Raw genomic sequence first — 18,216 nt, forward strand, 5'->3', positions numbered from 1 at the left:
CGAGAAGTGGCTGCGCATGCGTGCAAATCCGCGTGCAGAGACCCGCACGGTGCTGTGGGCGTTTGGCTATTTGTCCTGTACGAGCCCCCGTCGTGCATTTGTAATTACTGCCAGGCGGCGCGCGCGGACTTGGGGCGGGTAGCCGCAGGTGAGTGAGGCTGAGGGGAGCGGGTAGTCGGGCTCGCGCGGTCCCGAGGGGTACGCTCCTCGCGCCGCTCCCAAGCGCCGCGGCCGGAGTCCGTTCGGGGCAGGCTCTTGGGCCGGAGAGGGAGGCGGCGGCCTTGTCCTGAGGGAGGTGTCGGGTCCGGGCCCCGCGGCGCTGTGCGAGCGAGCTCCCCCCGCTGAACGTGACTCCGCGGATGTCGCAGCCCCGACGTGCCCGTCTGAAGGGCGGGAGCAGCGCGGGCGGGCGAGGCGTGGGCATGTTAGCAGCGTCCCGTCAACGTGTCGCGTTTGCGGCAGGGGCAGGCGGGAGTCCCCTCCCCCTCAGCGCTGGTTCCCCTCTGGCTCCGGCCCTGCCCTCCCTTTCCTGCTTCTGATAGGGCAGCTGTGTGAGTGGGAGCCGTTAGGATTAACCGATAGGCTGGGTAATCGTGTAACCGCCGCTTGGTAACACCCCTAACGAGGTGGCATCTTCCGTGGGACCAGCCTCTGTGAGAGAGCGAGCGCCAGCTTTGGCTCCTGGCAGAGTTCCACAGTTCCTCTCAACAGCAGACGTTGGTCCAATACAACAGCGGTTCCCAATTGCCGGTCTGTGGACTGGTGGTGGGCCATGAGCCTGCCTGCCTGGCCCCAGCACACTGCCAGGCCATGCCCCCACCTGCTGGGATTCCGCACGCAGCAACGGGGTGAGTGGCACAGCAGTAGCTAGGGCCACAGTGATGTTGTTCCTACTGGATTAGCTTCACCTTGGCCTCAATTCAAGCTCCTTTGGCTGCTACACGGCCCAGCTGGCAGGGCTGCATGATGGGCAGCTTCAGTCCTCAACTGGGGCTAGATGCCCCGTGGAGCCCAGCGGCTGCGGCGCTCAACAGGGGCTTGGCTGCCACAGCCAAGTTACTTGGCCCCAGATGAGTGCAGCAGCAGCTGGGCTCCTCATGGCGCTTTGCCTCTGCGAAGCGCTGCAGCTGCACTTAGCAGGGGGCCGGCTGCCGCAGCCCTCTGATGGAGCCACGTGGAGCCTGGCTGCTGAGGCACTCAGCAGGGGCCTCGCACACTGCAGGCTCCGTGCAGCCCTTTTGCCACACAGGGAAGTGCTCTGCAGTCGATGGCTGGAAGGCAGCGGCAGAGCTAGGTAAGGGGGGCAGAACAGGCATGGGGGTTCTGGAGGTGGGGGCTCTAAAAGGCGTGTGAGGCTGACACTGAGGGGCACGGTAACATCCAGGATAGGGAGCTGGCAGTTGGTGGCACTGGGGACAGGGCTAATATTGGGGACTTGAGGGATTGGGTGCAATAGGGCTTTGTAAACAGGAGGCTGGCACTGAAGTGTTTAGAGTAGGGGGGCTGACACTAGGGAACTCTGAGGACAAGAGGATGGCACGGGAGGGTTGGGTGCAGGGGACTTTGTGTCCACTGGCTGGTGCTGAGGGGGGTAATGGAGGGGTGACGGACTCTAGGGACTAGGGCTGGCACTGTGGGCTGGGGCTTTTTATACCACTGACTGGCAAGCCCTATCTCAAAATTTGGACAGACAGGTAACATTTTATTTGAATACTCGTTTACATAATGAATATGCAAATACAATGTTATCAGTCTGCCAAAAGTTTGTGAAGGGATTTGCCGGTCAATGAGATGATAAACATTGGGAACCACTACAATAAAAGATATTGTCTTTCCCACCTTCTGTCTCGAATAGTTTGGGGGTGTGGGCAAATGTGGCTATGCCAACAAACTTCTCAAAAGCAGTTTCCTGCGTTGTATGTGTGGGAATCTACCGTGAACCTAGGAGACAAGGTAACTTCCAAAGCTGCTAGCTAGAATACTTCTCACAAGATTTCATTCATTTGTTAGAGAAGCATTTTAGTACCAGTGTTCCTCAGTAATCTTGTTTGGTTAATCATTGGTATTCTCCCAGTCAAAGTGAGCTATAAGAAGGTGGTGTGAGGGGGAATCCTATAGAATGGAAGCTGGTAAAAGAGCATTGTTATAAATTACTAATTCTGGAACTAGATACATATACTATATATAGTCTTGCACAGGGGTTGACAACTTTCAGAAGTGGCTGCCAAGATTTAACTTACTCATTTCTATTTACGGATTTCAGTGACGGGCGGAGGAGGCAGAAGGGGCAGGGTGGGTATGGTGACAATATTTTCTGAACCAGCTGCAGCTAGGGAGAACGGTTTAATTTAAATTATTAAATAGACTAAGCATTTTAAATTCCTCATGTTTATCAAATTTCATTTTAAATAAAGTAAAATATTAATTTAAGCCCAAAACAAAAGGTTTCAGTGTTTTTCTTTATTTATGGCAGGGTGGGGAACCATTTTTGGGTGTAGGTCCACTGACCCACAGAAAAATCTTTTGGAGACCTCACAAGTGAGAAGCAAAAAAACTTCTCCAAAAACCCCGAACCCTCACTGATGTGGTCCCCAGCTGACACACTTCACTCCTCTGATGCTCCAGCCTCCTGTGGTGAGGGGAAGGAACAGTGGGAACTGAGATTCAGGGTTTCCCATAGGCCAGGTTTACTTTTCTGAGATACCGGAGTTAGTGGATTTTTTGGAACCCCTTAGTCTCTGGTGTAGGGACAAAAATAAGAGATTCAGTGTGAGACAGGGCTGCCAGTGAATGGAATAGGCATGGGGTACATGATCTGTGAGGGAGGTGGGTCATAGAAAGGGGAGAGGTTACAAGGTCTGGGTGGGAGTAGGGTGTCTGGCCAGCTGGAGGGTGCAGGAACAACAGAAGTAGTTGGAGCAAGCTGAGGGTGCAGCATCTTGGCCGGGGGACAGGAGTGAGTGCTCCCATTCTTATTGCAGAACATGTCTTGGTAAACTCAAGTGGAATAGCAGTTATTTACTTCAACATGCTTACTATACACCAGTGATAGGCAGCCAAGATGAGTGGGCCACATGAGTGGCACTCCTTTGTCTCAGTGGTCTGCAGGTGGGCAACTTGTGGCCTATGGCCACTCTTGTCTGCCCCCCGCCTCTCACACTCTTGGACATTGGAGCCCCACGCTTACTACTTCTCCCCAGCACTTTTACAATGACTGGTTTGTGCTCCATTCCCCACTCTTCCTTTGCCCTCCCAGAGCTTGAATGCTGTGAATCAGCGGGCTGCAGGTGAAATCTTGGTGAGCTGAATGTGGGCTGTAGTTTGCCCACCAATAAGTCAAACCTAAACAATAAGAAAAGGAAAATACAGGTTGAACTTCTAAAATCGAGCAACATCTTTGGTCCCACAGGACCACAGATTTTGATGCACCGAGCCCCAGCGGTTAGGAGTCTCAATGGCTGAGACACCCAGCTAAGCCATTGGTAGCAGGGCCATCTGGGGCTCCTACAGTGGGTAGGGTACCCTGGCTGGACAGGCTGCAGCAAGGCTGGTGGTGGGTGGCAAGCTGCAGCTAGTAGGAGGGGGAGGGAGCCTTGCTGGACCTGACCAGAGCCCAGTGGCTGGGGCTGGCAGTGGGGAGTGGGCTAACGACTGGAAGGGAGTCCAGAGGCTGGTGGCCAGCAGGGGAGCATTGACCTATCCTAATTTGGCAAACTCCCTGGTTCAGGACCTCTCAGGTTCCGAGGGTGCTGGACCAGCTGGTCAAATCTGAATTACTGCAGAAGTGCAAAATCTTGCCTGGTACTTGAACAGACATAGAATCTGCAATAACTTTTAACTCTTCTTTTTAATTATTATTTTGAATTAGGGATTTTATCACTAAGCATACCTACAAGCATGGGGTTTACTTGTATGCGTATCGCTTAATCAGCTCTTGCTGTCACCAGAATTAAGTGGCCAGACTGGAGCTGGATGGAGGGTGGAACCCTGCACTTACTGGGTGTGGGGGAAGAGAGACTCTGGGATCTAGGCTAAAATAGTTAACTGATTACATGTTATCATCTAACTGGTTACCTGTTTTAATGTCCCTATTTTTAACTGTTTTTTTAAAATAGGAATTTTTTCCTTTCCTCCAGCCTTCTTTTTTTCCCTTGAAAAACAGGGGTCAGTAAATACGCTATGCTCTATTACTTGTAACACAACACTTAAGTGAATTTAATAATATGCATTAAAGTAGGTTTTTATTTTGTTAAGATTTGTAGTATTAAGCATTATATAAAGAAACACATTATTAGTCTGTATTTTTATGTTTTAGGGTGACCAAGTTCTGATCCAAAATTGTCAAAATTGTCAAAAAATGGCATCAAGGAAGGAACTGACTAGTGACCAACGATTTAGCCATGTTACAAAGGACCCTAGATTTTGGGAAATGCCAGAAAAAGACCGCAAAATCAAGATTGATAAAAGATTTCGGGCTATGTTTCATGACAAGAAGTTTAAGTTGAAATATACTATTGATAAAAGAGGCCGTCCTATTAACCACAGCTCTACTGAGGATCTGAAACGCTTTTATGAGCTTTCAGATTCAGACTCTGATCTTTCAGGAGTTGACACTGAAGTGTTTGCTGGAAAGAAAATGAAGAAGAAGAAGAAGAAAAAGTCAAAATGTAAAGGAGTAGCAGCCTCTGGGAAACTGCTTAAAAAACCTACTGAAGGAGAAAGCAAAATAGTTCATGAGGAAATGGGTCACAAATGTGGAGCTCCATCAAAATCTGATGACTCTGAAAATGGACAGAAAAGTTTTACTATGATTACCAGCTTGTGTAGCTCAAAGTTGAAAAAAGACTGTAAGAATATTAATGTAGAAATTGGTCCTCCACCGAATGATAAAGAACTTGTATGGAAAGGGGAAAACCAACAAACTGTGGTGAGGTCAGATTTATCTCCAAGCAAACAGGAGACTTCAAAAGCAAGTAGTATGAAATCAGTCAGGAGTCCCGGAACAACGTTTTCTTTGGAGGAAAGGAAAACTGAATCAGGTTTGTTAAATTTAAGGATGTGCTTTTTTTAAGTGTGTGTCTTTTGCAAGATCAGAGTGTATGAGGTAATACCTTTTCTTGGATCAACTTGCAAGATCAGTCATTTGAAAAACTAATCTAGCCTTTTCTGCTTTTAAATAACTTCTGTATGTTCATCTTATTGGGAGAGATGAATTTTTAAACAAGTACAATAGTAAAGCTGTTTTGCATTTGTTAGGACAGTTTGGAAGAATAAAATGGTGAAGACATGTTTCAGTGTATTTTCCAAATGAATTAGGAAGAAACTTATGGCTTGATACTGCAAACAAAAATTACTTAAGCATGTGAGCAACTTTAGTTAACCTTCCTAAGTGTTTACAGTTTTAGGCCCTTAGGTTGGAAAGAATGATGTTTCAAAAGAGAACGGGTACAGATTTTACTTTGCACTAAGAAAGGACAAGAAAGGACAGAAAATGAATGTTTCAAGAATGTACTTAGAATTGTTTTTAATTGCTGCAGTTCTATTTCAGAACTTTAAATTGATGGTTCAGTATTGATGTACAGGCAGTCCCCCAGTTACGAACGGGGTTTGCTGCCCGTCTCCCTTGTCTGCTGAGACGGGGAGCAAAACCTCTGAGGACGCCGGCAGCGGGACAGCCGCGGCGCGTCTGGGCTGTCCTCTGCCCGCATGCTCCGCGGCTTTGCTCCCCATCTCCCTGATCTGCTGGTCTCCAGCAGATCAGGGAGACGGGGAGCAAAGCCGCGGAGGACCCGGGTGGCGGGACCGCGGTGCGTCTCGGTCCGCTGCCCGCGTCTCCCTGGTCTGCTGGGGGAGGGAGGGCGCAGCTAGTACGCCCTCCCCCCCAGCAGACCAGGCTTTTCTCCGGACGCCTGTGGTAGAGCAGCTGGGGCGCTGCCGGTTGGTCCCGCAGCACCGCTCTGGGCGCTACTGGACCAACCCGGCAGCACCCCAGCTGCTCTGCCCCAGGTGTCCTGATTCAGCCGCCGCTGATCAGTTTCAGCAGCAGCTGACTTGGGGACACCTGGGGTTCTTAAGTTGAATCTGTATGTAAGTCGGAACTGGCGTTCAGATTCAGCCTGTTGAAACTGATCAGAGGCTGATTCCAGGAAGCCCGGGGCAGAGCAACTCTGCCTCGGGCTTCCTGTAGTCAGCTGCTGGTCAGTTTCAGTAGCGGCTGAATCTGGACGCCAGTTCCGACTTACATACCGATTCAACTTAAGAACAAACATACAGTCCCTATCTTGTACATAACCCGGGGACTGCCTGTAATGTCCTGTGTTTGAATATGTGTGTTCTCTGATTTAAAATTAAAACTATCCTGATACTGAGTCATGAGGAAGGAAAAATTTAAAATATTCAAAGCTTTTTGGAACAAGTTACATATCTCTTCTCTCTATATATTAAAGATAACTTTTTCTGCGGCATTGCTCTGCGTCCCCTCTTTCTGACTTTGTGGTCTGAGGAGCCGCAAGCCATGTGGCCTCCCCTGGATTTGCCTTGTGGGGAAGCATATGTGCTGCTGTGAGGAAGGGAGGAGTGAGTGGAGAAGCAGGGCTGCGGTGGGGGGAGGGGAGCGGAAAACAGCATTGTCGGTCCTGGGGAGCATTGGACTGCTTCGGAGCAGACTGGGCTGGGTGATTCCATGTGTTGCAGCCACTCTGCAGTCTCCCGCTGTCCTCTCATTCCTAGGTGCCTTGAGTTGCAGCTGGGAGCCGCTTGAGAAGAACTGAGGGAGGCGGGTGTATGGGGATAGGTAATACAGTAATGGGGGATAGTGAGGTGAGGGGGATATAGCAATGGAGGCGAGGGAGTGGGCATTGTGGAGGGAGAGGGGTTAGGGAAGGATGAGGGTGTAGGAATGGCGGATGGGGATAGGCAGTGTGGGCGGGAATAGCAGTAGGGAGGATGGGTGGATGTAGGAATGGAGGCAGGGGTGAGGTTGGGGATGGGCAGTGTGTGGAGGGGGAAGGGTTAGGGAGGATGGTAGTTGTAGGGATGGAGGTGGAGGTAGGGATGGAAGGATGGGTGTGGGCTGTGGGTCAAGGGTCTCTGGGCCCTGGCTCTTCCCCTCACTATCCCGCTCCTCCCTTCTTTTCCCCACAGCAGCACATGTGCTTCCCCACAAGGCAAATCCAATGTGGAGGTTCAGGATTTCCTCCTCTTACCCCTCCCCGTAGGAAGCTGGTGCTGTAATCTTGTGGGGGGAAAAGGGGGTTCAAGGCTGGAGCACCAGGTAGGCTGCAGCCTAAGCGCTGCCCATGTGGAGGCAGCAGTTCCCCGCTGGATCCTGAAGCGTCAGGTTCCCGGAGTAGGGATGTTAACTATTGGTTATTTTACTTGTTGAGTAGTTGATCGAATTTCCATCGACTAGTCGATTGGCACTTCTGCATTCCTCCTTTGAAAGGTACAAGAGCCCCTATTTGAAAGAGTACCTTTCTAAGGAGGAATGTGGAACTCCATTCCTCCCGGGAAGTCCCCCTGACTCTGAGCTGCTTGCAGTGTGCCAGCTTTGAACTGTATAAGAGTTCCCAGCGGGGGCTGTTGTGCATTTCAAAGCGGAAGTGCAGCATGGAGCCTGGGTTCAACAGGGGACTCAGAGTCCCCCGCTGGCCCCGGGCTTCATGCAGCGCTGCCCATTTGAAATACGTAAAATCAGCTGACCACGGGTTCTGTGCTGCATTTTTCCAGAACCCGGGGTCAACTGGGGACTCCCTAGTTGATTCTGGGTTCCGTGGAAATGCCGCGCGGGGTTTGGGATCAGCTGGGGAGTCCCCAGCTCACCCCGGGCTGTATGCGGGGCGGCTGTATTGAAACACCACCTTAGCATTTCAAAGGGGCAGCGCCGTTGCCATTTTGAGGTACCCCCTGTCCCCACCCCCCACTTTGCTGCCTCTATCTGATGGAGGCAGTGTCGAGGGAGAGGGGGAGAGAATCAACTAGTCAACTATCCTTTGCTTATCGGATAGTTAGCTAGTCCTAACATCCTTATCCTGGAGTGCAGTGAAGAGCCACTGCTGCTACCCCCCACTGTCTTCTGTTTCCTCCCCGGCCCTCCTCCAGCGGCCTGAGGGGGGCGAAAGACTGGGGCTGCGACTGAGGAGCAGGGTGGGGGACCAGGGCTGAGAGGCCAGAGTGAAGCTGAGTGGCGTGGGGGGGAGGGAAACGTGAGAGGCTGGGTGTGGAGTGGCCCTGGTCTGCCCCAGTGGCTGGTGGGAGAGCCAGCCCTGCCTATCCTCAGAGACGGGGAGTTGGCAAGTATAGCGAGCAGGGGGCATTGCTCCCCAGTTGTTACTAAATAGTAAAGCAGTTAAACACTTCTTGATTCAAGAGTCAGAGAGAAAATATGATGTGCTTTCAAAATGTTTGCCAAAAATATGTTAGAATGAAATAACAGTGAAGAGTCAGTAGACAGGATGGTTGATTTTCACCTGGTCAGACTCTCTGAATTATTATTGTAACAGCTCTATAGCCACCAAGAATGTTGTGGTTGTCCTTATGACACTATGCTGCATGTTGTAGCCATGATGCTTTGTAATTGTAATTCTGATTCTTCTGCTTTAGTAGCACAGATGCTCACCCATTTCTTGAGATAAGGGAAAAACTTCTTTAGGAGTATTGGGCCTTTAAGACAGTTAAATTCTGATTCTGTTCATTTGAGAGAAGATATAACTACAACTCAGTTAGTTTAATAAAGATTCTCAGTATCCTGTTACAATTTTTGTGATCGTCCCCAGAGTCACCTTGGGTTCTGAACCACCCCATCACGAGAGGCTTGCAAATCCGCGGATATCTGCTTTATCCATGAGTATCTGCATCCTCAGATGTGGACACTGATATCTGTGGCTCGTTTTTGCGGCTGTGGATACAAAATTTTTTGTCTGTGCAGGTTTCTTCTCATCGCCGCCTGGCCTTGTCTTCAGCTCCCTGAATCCATCAGCCTCTGGCAACACAGGAATTGACTTCCAGGCCTCTGCAGGCTATACCCTCTCTGTGGTTATGTTTAGACTACAGGCTTCTTTCAGAAGAAGCTTTTCCGGAAGAGATATTCTGAGAACTTCTGAAAGAGAGCATTTACATAGCAGAAGTGCATTGAAAAAGTGATCTGCTTTTTCGAAAGATAGCGTCCACACTGAATGTGTAAGCTGTGATTGCTATGGGCGGAGTGGCCACTAGGGCACCTGTGCTTTTTCCTCTTTCCTCTTCTTCTTTTGAAAGAACTTCTTTCCCGCCCACACACGCCTTTTTCAAAAAGATCTCTCTTCCTTGTAGAAAGTGGTTTACCAATGTCATAAAAACCCCGCTTTTCTTTTTTTTTCAAAAGAATGCAATTACAGAGTGGACGTAAGTGATGTTTTTTTGGAAAAATAGACATTTTTCCGAAAAAGCTCTGCAGTGTAGACATACCCTGTATGAGTCATGATAGTACACATAAGTACCACGTCTTCGTGGTGTTCCCTGCAATATCCATTATCTACAGAATGCTCACAGAATTACTAAATTACCAGGCTGAGATACTTTAAGACCCTGTGACATTCTTTAGTGAACCCAGAATGTACATACCAGAATAGGAAGTTTCTGAAGTCCCTTGTCAGTTGCCATGAAGAGCTTCTTGGGTCATAATATTCTTATTTAATTCATTTTTCAAATTTAATTATCTCATAAATATTTCCGAAAATTTGTTTGTTTGTCCCAAAAGATCTCTGAAATGGTCAGAGCTAGAAACACAAAATTTTGAACGGATAACTGCTGATTTCCTAACTTAAATAACTGGATTGGTTATATCTCAAAATTGGTTCTCCCGGTTTCCCCACAGTCCCAATTGGGCCCACTGATAATTAGTTTATAGTAGCGCCTGATCATCGGCATTTGCTGGACTGTTCTGTTAAGCATGTCACATAACCTGCAACTACGAGATCCTTTCCCTTTGGCTACAAACTAAGTTATGTTAATTTCTTAAAGTATTTCCAATACAATATGCGGTTTTAATGTAATTGACGTAGTTTCCCTGGGCAATGCTGAGTATTTCTGCTAGTTTGGAATATAGAAATCAAAAAGACTCTCATCTGCAGTGACTCAGTGTTTATGGTATTCTATTGCCTGATGTAATTTCTCCAGGTGTCATATATACATAACAAATTCATAAGTTAGTGTAAAATAAACATAGTAGTAACTTAGACTGTAAACTTCTTGCAACAGGAATCAAGTTATCATTTTCTTCATAAAGCACCATATATACTAATGGAACTGCATACACACACAAGTAATATTAAAGCTATTATGTGCCTTTTCAACGAATAAGGCTGCTATTGCATATGAACCAAGTAACATCAGCAAAAACAGTTAGATGAAATTTCTAAAAATATAAAATTATTTTGTTTATGCAGAATCTAAAGCTGATGCAGAAACAGGAGAGGAAGAAGAGTCAGGAGATGAAGCAGAAACAGGAGAGGAAGAAGAGTCAGGAGATGAAGCAGAAACAGGAGAGGAAGAAGAGTCAGGAGATGAAGCAGAAACAGGAGAGGAAGATAGTGATGATTCAGAAGAAGATGACAGTGGGCCTGATCTGGCTAGGGGGAAAGGAAATATTGAAACCAGCTCTGAAGAGGAAGAAGAAGATGATATGTCTGAAATATTTCCAAAGGAGCCAGAGATCGAGCATTCCTGGAGAGAATTGGATATGGATGCTCCTCGTACAGCTGAGGTAACATTTTTGTAAAGGGAAAAATTGTTATAAAATGAGTGCAACTGATCAGTCAAATAAGCAGAAGACAACTCTCATAATTAGCAAAAAAAGTTGGCAAAATGATTAAACACACTAATCACAATCACACTGTTCACGAGTAATAGAATGCCATTTTATTACTATATTTTTTGATGTTTTCTACTTTCCTAAATATTTTAGTAGCAACACAAAATAAGCATGGCTTACTTGATATTATTTTTTATTATAAATATTTGCACTGTAAAACATATAAACAAAATCATTAGTATTTCAGTTCACCTCATACAAGAACTAGTGTAATCTCTTTATCATAAAAGCTGAACTTACAAAATTAGATTTTTTTTCCATAACTCCACTCAAAAATAATGTACTGTAAAGCTTCTCCAATGCAATGTAAAGCTTCTCTTAAGCGCCTAGAAGTTCACCTTGCCTTTGCCATTGATATGGATTTTAGCATGCAGCAGGGAAGTGGATTGTGCAGGACGTTTTTTTTCCCCTATGTTGTTGCTGGGTTAGCTTTTATTAAGTGTACTGTTTTGTATCTGTGTACTTTAGAACAGTGGTCCGCAACCTTTCAGGGCTGCTGCGCGCTCGGGGGTTGGGGCCGGCCTAGATCATTCTGCGGGTGCACTTAAATGCGCCCGTGGGTGCCATGACACCTGTGGGCACCGCGTTGGGGACCACTGCTTTAGAGGAACCTTGGCTTATTTGAAAGGTAACTTTTTCCTCAGAAAAATCAGTATTGTGGGGATGGGTGTGGTGTGAGGAGCGTGAGGCGAAAGGTAAATTCCTGATGCTGCTCCTGTTGGGTTGGGTTTCTGAGTTTGGCAGGCTCTCCTCCTGTCCAAAGAGGAAGAGAGTTTGATCTGCATTCAGTGTTGGGGGGGGAAGCAGTGTTTGCAGAAGGAGTGTCTGAGAGGACAGAGGGTGATGGGAGTGATGGGCAAGCAACGACTTGTGCCAGAGAAGAGTGAGGGAGGCATCTTGCTGTTTCTGTAAGGGTGGTTTCTGGTAAGGATGATACAAAGCAGGTAATTGACTAATCATGTACTCAATACAATTTGTATTGAGTACATGATTAGTCGATAAGCTGTGGCTCTCCCGTTTAATTGTAGTAGGAGCTGGGTGTTCAGGCAGCCCAGGTCCTACTACATTTAAACAGCAGAGCTGCAGCAGGTTTAAGTCTGGGGTAGGTCCACGGCTGCGGCTCTGCCTTTTAAATGTAGTAACAGCCAAGTGGCTTTTACTACATTTACAAGGCGGAACTGCAGTGGTCTGGGACCTAGTGCAAGCTGTGACTAAGCAGTTCTAGCTTGCGCATTGCTCTTACTACTAGGGATGTGAAGGACTAGTCCACTATCTGATAAGCAGATGCTTATTGGATAGGCAACAGGCTAGTCAACTAGTTGCTCTCTTCCCCTCCCTCCCCCCTTGCTGCAAGAGGCAGCAAGTACAAGGGGAAGAGAAGAGGGTACTTCAAAGTGGCAACCCTGTGTGGAGCCCAGGATCAGCTGGTGACTCCCCTACTGATCCTAAGCTCCATGCGGTACTGCCGCTTTGAAATGCTGCGAGGAGCCTGGTGGCGGGGTGGGGCCTGATGGCTGGCAGGGAGAGAGCCAGGGCAGGACAGGGCTGCCACAGCTCAGCTTGGCCCTCTCAGTGAATGGGTTGGGGGCAGCTGAAGCTGCCTACTCCAGAGAAGGAAGGTTGGCAACCGTAGTGAGTAGCTAGCGGGCACCACCCCCTAGTATCTTAAATACTAACAGAATGGTTAGCTGGTATGAGCAGGGGACACTCTAGCCCAGCTGGCACAGCACCCATGGAATCAGTTAAGCATAAAGTTTAAACAGTTAACTAATAAAAGGGGATTTTACATCCCTAATTTCAGCATAAGCCTTTATGGGTCAAAACCATTTTGTCAGATGCAGCTGACAAACTTGTTTTGACCCATGAATGCTATGCCCAAATAAATCTGTGAATCTTTGGGATCCACAGGATTCCTCATTATTAGTGAGGTCAGTACAAACTAAAATTTCACATCAATAAAAATGAGAGTAAGCACTTTTGCAGTAACAATGTGCTGTGACTATTTTGTATTTCATGTCTGATTGAGTAAAGCAAGTAGTTTTTAAGTGAGATGTAACTTGGGGGTATATGAGACAAATCAGACTCCTGACAGGGGCACAGTGGTCTCAAAAGGTTGAGAGCCACAATTCTAGGCCATTTACCAGATCTTTAGGTTTTAGTTTTTAAGAAGTGATGGCTCCAGAAGTAGCCTTTCAAGTTTGTTTTTTAGTATTGTTGTCAAATGCAGAGAGACAGTCTTGGTGCCTCTGCTGCTGATCAAACGGGAAGTCATTTTTCTGTAATGGAGCTGAATACAATTTTGTCTATTCAGCAGTAGCAGTTAAACTTTTTTCCAACATTGTTTCAGGGGGACCTATTGCTGTCAACTTCTGTCAGGAAGGGACCTAGTTCTTTTTAGGTCTGCAGAAGTTCTCTGGGAAAGTAAAAACACAAGTTTTAAATTAGAAAAATTTAAAAAACTACTGCTTCTTACTCACAGCTGTAAAAAATTGTCCATAGTTCTGTTGCCTAGAACAGTAGGTGAACTCTAGGAAAGTGAAATATAGAAAGCCATCGTACAGTACGTTATCTGTTTGAAAAAATAGTGAAGCCTATTTATTGAACATTTCTGTTTGCTAGGTAGCCACCACTTAAGAACCATGGTAGTGATAGAACCATCAGCGATAGAAAGTGATGTGGGAGATGTTATTCTTATGGCTTTCTCTAAAGTTCAGCACATACTGTGACTTCATCAAAGGACAGTAACTTGAAAATAAGATTTTCTGCTCAGCAATCAAAATCTTGTTAAATTAATATTTTTTTGCCTTTTTCTATGCAGATCACAAGTAGATTGGCAGTTTGCAATATGGACTGGGATAGGCTAAAGGCTAAAGACCTACTGGCTCTGTTTAATTCTTTCATACCTAAAGGAGGTGTTATATTTTCTGTAAAGGTAAGAATTCTTTAAAACTAAAAATAAGTGTATTTTGTTTCCAGCAAGATTATTTTTCTTCCTGGTTCCTTTTGTTGATTTCCTTTCTCCTCTCTCTATTCAATTGATTTGTATTGTTTTTTTTATAAAATAAATATAGGCTATATCTAGTCCTGGATTTTAAAAGTTAGAAATTTCATTATTTCAGCTATTTAAATCTGCGTATTGTATTTTTAAGGGTCATGACCTGAAAAGGAATTGTTGGAGCTCACAACTTTGTGTTACAATTGAAATAATTTCACAGGATTTTTTAGGGGGTTAAAGCAAAATGCCACATTTATTGACAATGTAACATTCTACATCCCTCCCCCCCGCCCAGTGTTCTCACTGCTTAAAGTTACCAGTCTGTTGCTCAGTCTAAGTCACTGACAAGGCAACATAAATGCAGTGGCTTCTTTCTGTCTGAACCAACGCTCCCATCTTGAAGAGACCAGGAGATTGATGCAAGACACCACATCTTTTAAAAGACTTTTCTCCCATTCAGGTCTATACATTTTGCTGTATCAGCGCTTAATCACCATCAGTTCTGTTTAACAACTATTTATCTGGGAGTTGTTCTTCTTTACACTGACCTCAGTATGTTGGTTCCTCCTTCCAAGTGTTTATCTGTAAAGAGGTGCTTACTCTTAATTCCAAGGCCATCTATATGTCCTGCACTGGTCTGCTTTGTTTTGGGCCCAGTTGATTGTTACTTGACTCCTCTGAGTCTTATGGCTTCTTCTCCCCCTTCTTCAACCATCTTAACTCTGAAACTGCTGAGCCTACAAGTTATCTTTCCAAACATGTTCCAAACTTATTCACTCTCCCTCCCCAGGAACTATCCAAATATCACATGAGAAAAGGGATACATTTGCCTATACACAAAAGGTATCAATTTCCAATAAAGTTTTTTAGTACAAACTTTTAATCATTCATCCTATTTTTTCATAACAATCTGTTTTCTAATTACTCCTAAGAGCCGCAGTGTTATGCTTAATCACAAGGATCCTTCTGATTTCTTTCTGCTTTGATGTCAGATACAGACACAAGCAATCTGCTTGATGGATCTTTATTAAGGGCCTAAAAGATAGTTCTTCCCTGCTAACCAGAGAAGGGCAGCCAGTAGAACTGTTTAACATTTATTCTTAGACTATCCATTAAGAACATTACATAAAACATTATAAAATTCTGTTGTCTACAATTATAGGGGGTTGTACTACAGCTGTCTTTACTTCTGCATTGCTGCTGATGGCAGCACTGACATCAGAGCTGGGCAGCTGGACAGCAGTGGTTGCTGTCTGGGAGCCCAACTGTGTAAGCAGACGTGCTGCCAGCAGCAGCACAGAAGTAAGGGCATATGGCATGGCATTACCACCCTTATTTCTGCGTTGCTGCCTGCAGAACTGGACCCTTGGTCTGCAGCAGCCACCGCTCTCTGACTGTCCAGTTCTAAAGACAGCAATGGAGAAGTAAGGATGGTGCTGTTAGTGGGGTGCTACTTTCAGGGTTGAGCACCTGGCCAGCAGCTCCCTCTCTCTAGCCACCCAGCTCTGAAGGCAGCACAGAAATGAGGGTGGCAATACTGTGACCATTCTAAAATAACCATGTGTCTCCTCTAAAGCTCCCTTTTGGGTTAGAATCCCCAATTTGGATATGGTGGACTCTCCCATGAAATCTGCATAGAATAAAAGTACACACAAGACCAGATTGAATGGCCCATGCTGCATTTTTATGGCCATGAATTTAGAAGGGCCCTAATCTCCCATCTGTTAGTGGATATTTATGTGGCATGATAGGCTGATCAAGCCCTATGTGTATTGCATTTCGTCAGACTTTTTGAGGAGCAAACCCGGACAAAGGGTGGGCTGGAGCAGTGTTGCTTTTGGGGTTGTTTATTAACATAGATTCTTAAGAGTAAAGTGATACTCTCACACACATACAGTACCACATTCCTGCTGGCAGTTTGGAGGCAGGCTCCAAATGCGGTGTAGATTACTTTTGATTTTGCTGGTGGTTGGAGTGCTGGCCAGGTGTCAGCTTCAGAGACTCGACATGATGTTCCTTGGAAGATCCCTTTGGATCTGCGGGAGGCTTTACTCCCTCCGGTCCGGTCCCAGGTTTCTGTTATATTACATCTTGTCCAAGAGGGAGAGAGGGATTTTCTGGCCTCTTCTCAGTTAATTTATCTGCTTGAGGGGTCTTTGAGAAATAACCAACAAAAAGGCAGTTTAGGATCTGTGACCTTTTAAGGCAGACAAACACAATATGGCCCCAGTCCTTCAGTCTGAGCTGTGAGGTTAGATCCCTGAACCTGAGTGGCGTCTGATTAATTTCTGTGAAAGGTTCTGTATGAGGATATAAAGCAGAATTGGAGAACCTCGGGCTTGGTGGCTGGATGTGGCATCCGGCTTGTCTGGATCTGGCCCCTGAGGCTCAGGGCACTGGCACTCCAGCCCCCCCTGCTACCTCACCGCAGGGCTGGAACACACAAAAACTACAAGGCTGCGCCCTCTTAGGCTCTGGTGTGGGGGAGGGGAACATGGGGAGTATCTTTCTCCTCAGTCGGGGCCGTGTCAGTGAGGGGGGGGGTGGTGGTTTGTTTTTTTTTTTTGCTTCTCACTTGTGTGTGTGGCCCTGTAGTCTGTCCGGGCTCACAAAAGGGCTCTTTCCCTTCCAGGTCAGTGAGTGGCCACTCCACCTTACTACAGGCCCCCTGACTGACTTTTTGTGTGAGTCAATGGCCTCTAAACCAAAAGAAGGTTCCCTGCTCCGGTATAAAATTTTGCCTGAATAGATCAATTCTGATGGGTAGGTCCTTAAACAGTAACACAGTTAAGGGGGAATTGAGATCAAGTACAGTAACTGAAACAGTTTGATAGTTTTTATTTTTTGGCAACTGATTCCAAGTTGATTGTCACTTCAATTGTTTCAGTGCTGAACATTATTCTGTTATCATACATATAATCTATAATGTATTTGTACATCAGAGTAATCTGAACATTTATACAGTTGCTTACCTTCGTCATACTGAGCCTTCAATCTGGCACTCAATCTACTGCTAAACATGAAAGTTCTTTATTCTAAACTTGAAATTACAAATGAATTGAGTCAATTTTTTTTTAAACACAACATGACACCAGTCCTGCACGCTGCACTGTGTGTGGTTAGATCCCTGAAACTGAGTGGTGTCCTATCCATTTCCATAACTGGAACTAGTTGTGTGCTTAATTTTTAAGCACATGTGTAAATGTTTACAGGATTGGATCCTTTTTAATGTTGTTTTCTCACTGAAAAAGTGATGTTCTCAACTCCTAGATTCATATATTTTTTTCCCCTTTGGATGCTCTACACTGCAACTGTGGAATTGGTTTATAACCTGTATTTATTTTGTATATTTGTAGATTTATCCTTCAGAGTTTGGAAAGAAGAGATTGAAAGAGGAGGAGCAGCAAGGGCCTGTAGAACTATTAAGTATTCCAGAGGATGCAGCAGAGAAAGATTGGTATTGATTTAAATTTCAATGGTTGATAGTAGCAGGCCTTATTTGAAATGTTATATAGAAGTCTTATATTTTACCTTTTCTTAACATTTCTCCCCTTTACTAATTTTTCAAAGGGTGTTTTTGGTTGAATCTGGCTCCTCATAACATTATATACTTGAATACATTTGTTGGGACATAAAGCTTAAGGCCCTAGTTGTGCAAATTGTTCCGTGAAGGCAATGGAAATCCACTTGAGCAGACAGAGGTTCACCTGCATGGATCACCTTACAGCATTTGAGAATAGCTTATCAAAATTTCAATCTACCTTTTAATCTTTACATGCTAGGTCAAAGTAAAACTGATCAAAAAGACTGTTTTGACATGTTTCCACTTTGCAGACTTAGCATTTAACAGAAAACATTCAGTATCTTACAGAGCTATACTGTAGTATTTAATGAAGTGCTGTATTTTTCTAGTGACTTAGTAAATAGCTAAAAAATTTGGTGACGATAATTTTGTGAAGATACCATAAAATAATGTTTTTTTGATACATAGTGCATGTCAAGATCTGTAAACAAAGATTTGTTTAGGCAAGCAGCTCATTTTGAGTAAAGGATGACTGGAATATGTACTGGGACTATGTGAGTTACTTTTCACCACTAGATGGTGATATCCCATACCAGTGGGTAAAATCCTAATTGACTGAGTTACAGAAATGGGATGCAATTAAATTGAAAGTGCACTTCTTTATGAACTGGAGAATTTTCCCAGATTAGCCATTTAAAATTCATATTTAACTATCTTGGATAAATATAGTGTAACCCCCTTTTTCCTCCCTGGGTTACTCGGGAGCAGGTCACACTCACAGGTGTGCTTGGGCGCCTGATGTTTAACCTAAAAGAGAGCCTGAGCACCCCAGTGGTGATGCTGTTTAGT

At 45.5% G+C, this 18,216-nt stretch overlaps 1 protein-coding gene across 1 annotated transcript in view; it reads left to right on the forward strand.

Annotated features, from left to right (window-relative positions):
- Positions 1-9: 9 nt before the first annotated feature.
- Positions 10-18,216, forward strand: part of ESF1 (ESF1 nucleolar pre-rRNA processing protein) — a 77,023-nt gene continuing 58,816 nt past the window's right edge. Inside the window, exons 1-5 of the mRNA XM_075925629.2 lie at positions 10-148; positions 4,316-5,039; positions 10,425-10,741; positions 13,668-13,781; positions 17,201-17,301. Coding sequence (XP_075781744.2) covers positions 4,358-5,039; positions 10,425-10,741; positions 13,668-13,781; positions 17,201-17,301 — 1,214 coding nt within the window. The 5' untranslated portion in view covers positions 10-148; positions 4,316-4,357. The remainder of the gene's footprint in view (positions 149-4,315; positions 5,040-10,424; positions 10,742-13,667; positions 13,782-17,200; positions 17,302-18,216) is intronic.

Source organism: Pelodiscus sinensis, chromosome 3, assembly GCF_052426305.1.
Source record: "Pelodiscus sinensis isolate ZL-2025 chromosome 3, ASM5242630v1, whole genome shotgun sequence".
Lineage (NCBI taxonomy): Eukaryota > Metazoa > Chordata > Testudines > Trionychidae > Pelodiscus > Pelodiscus sinensis.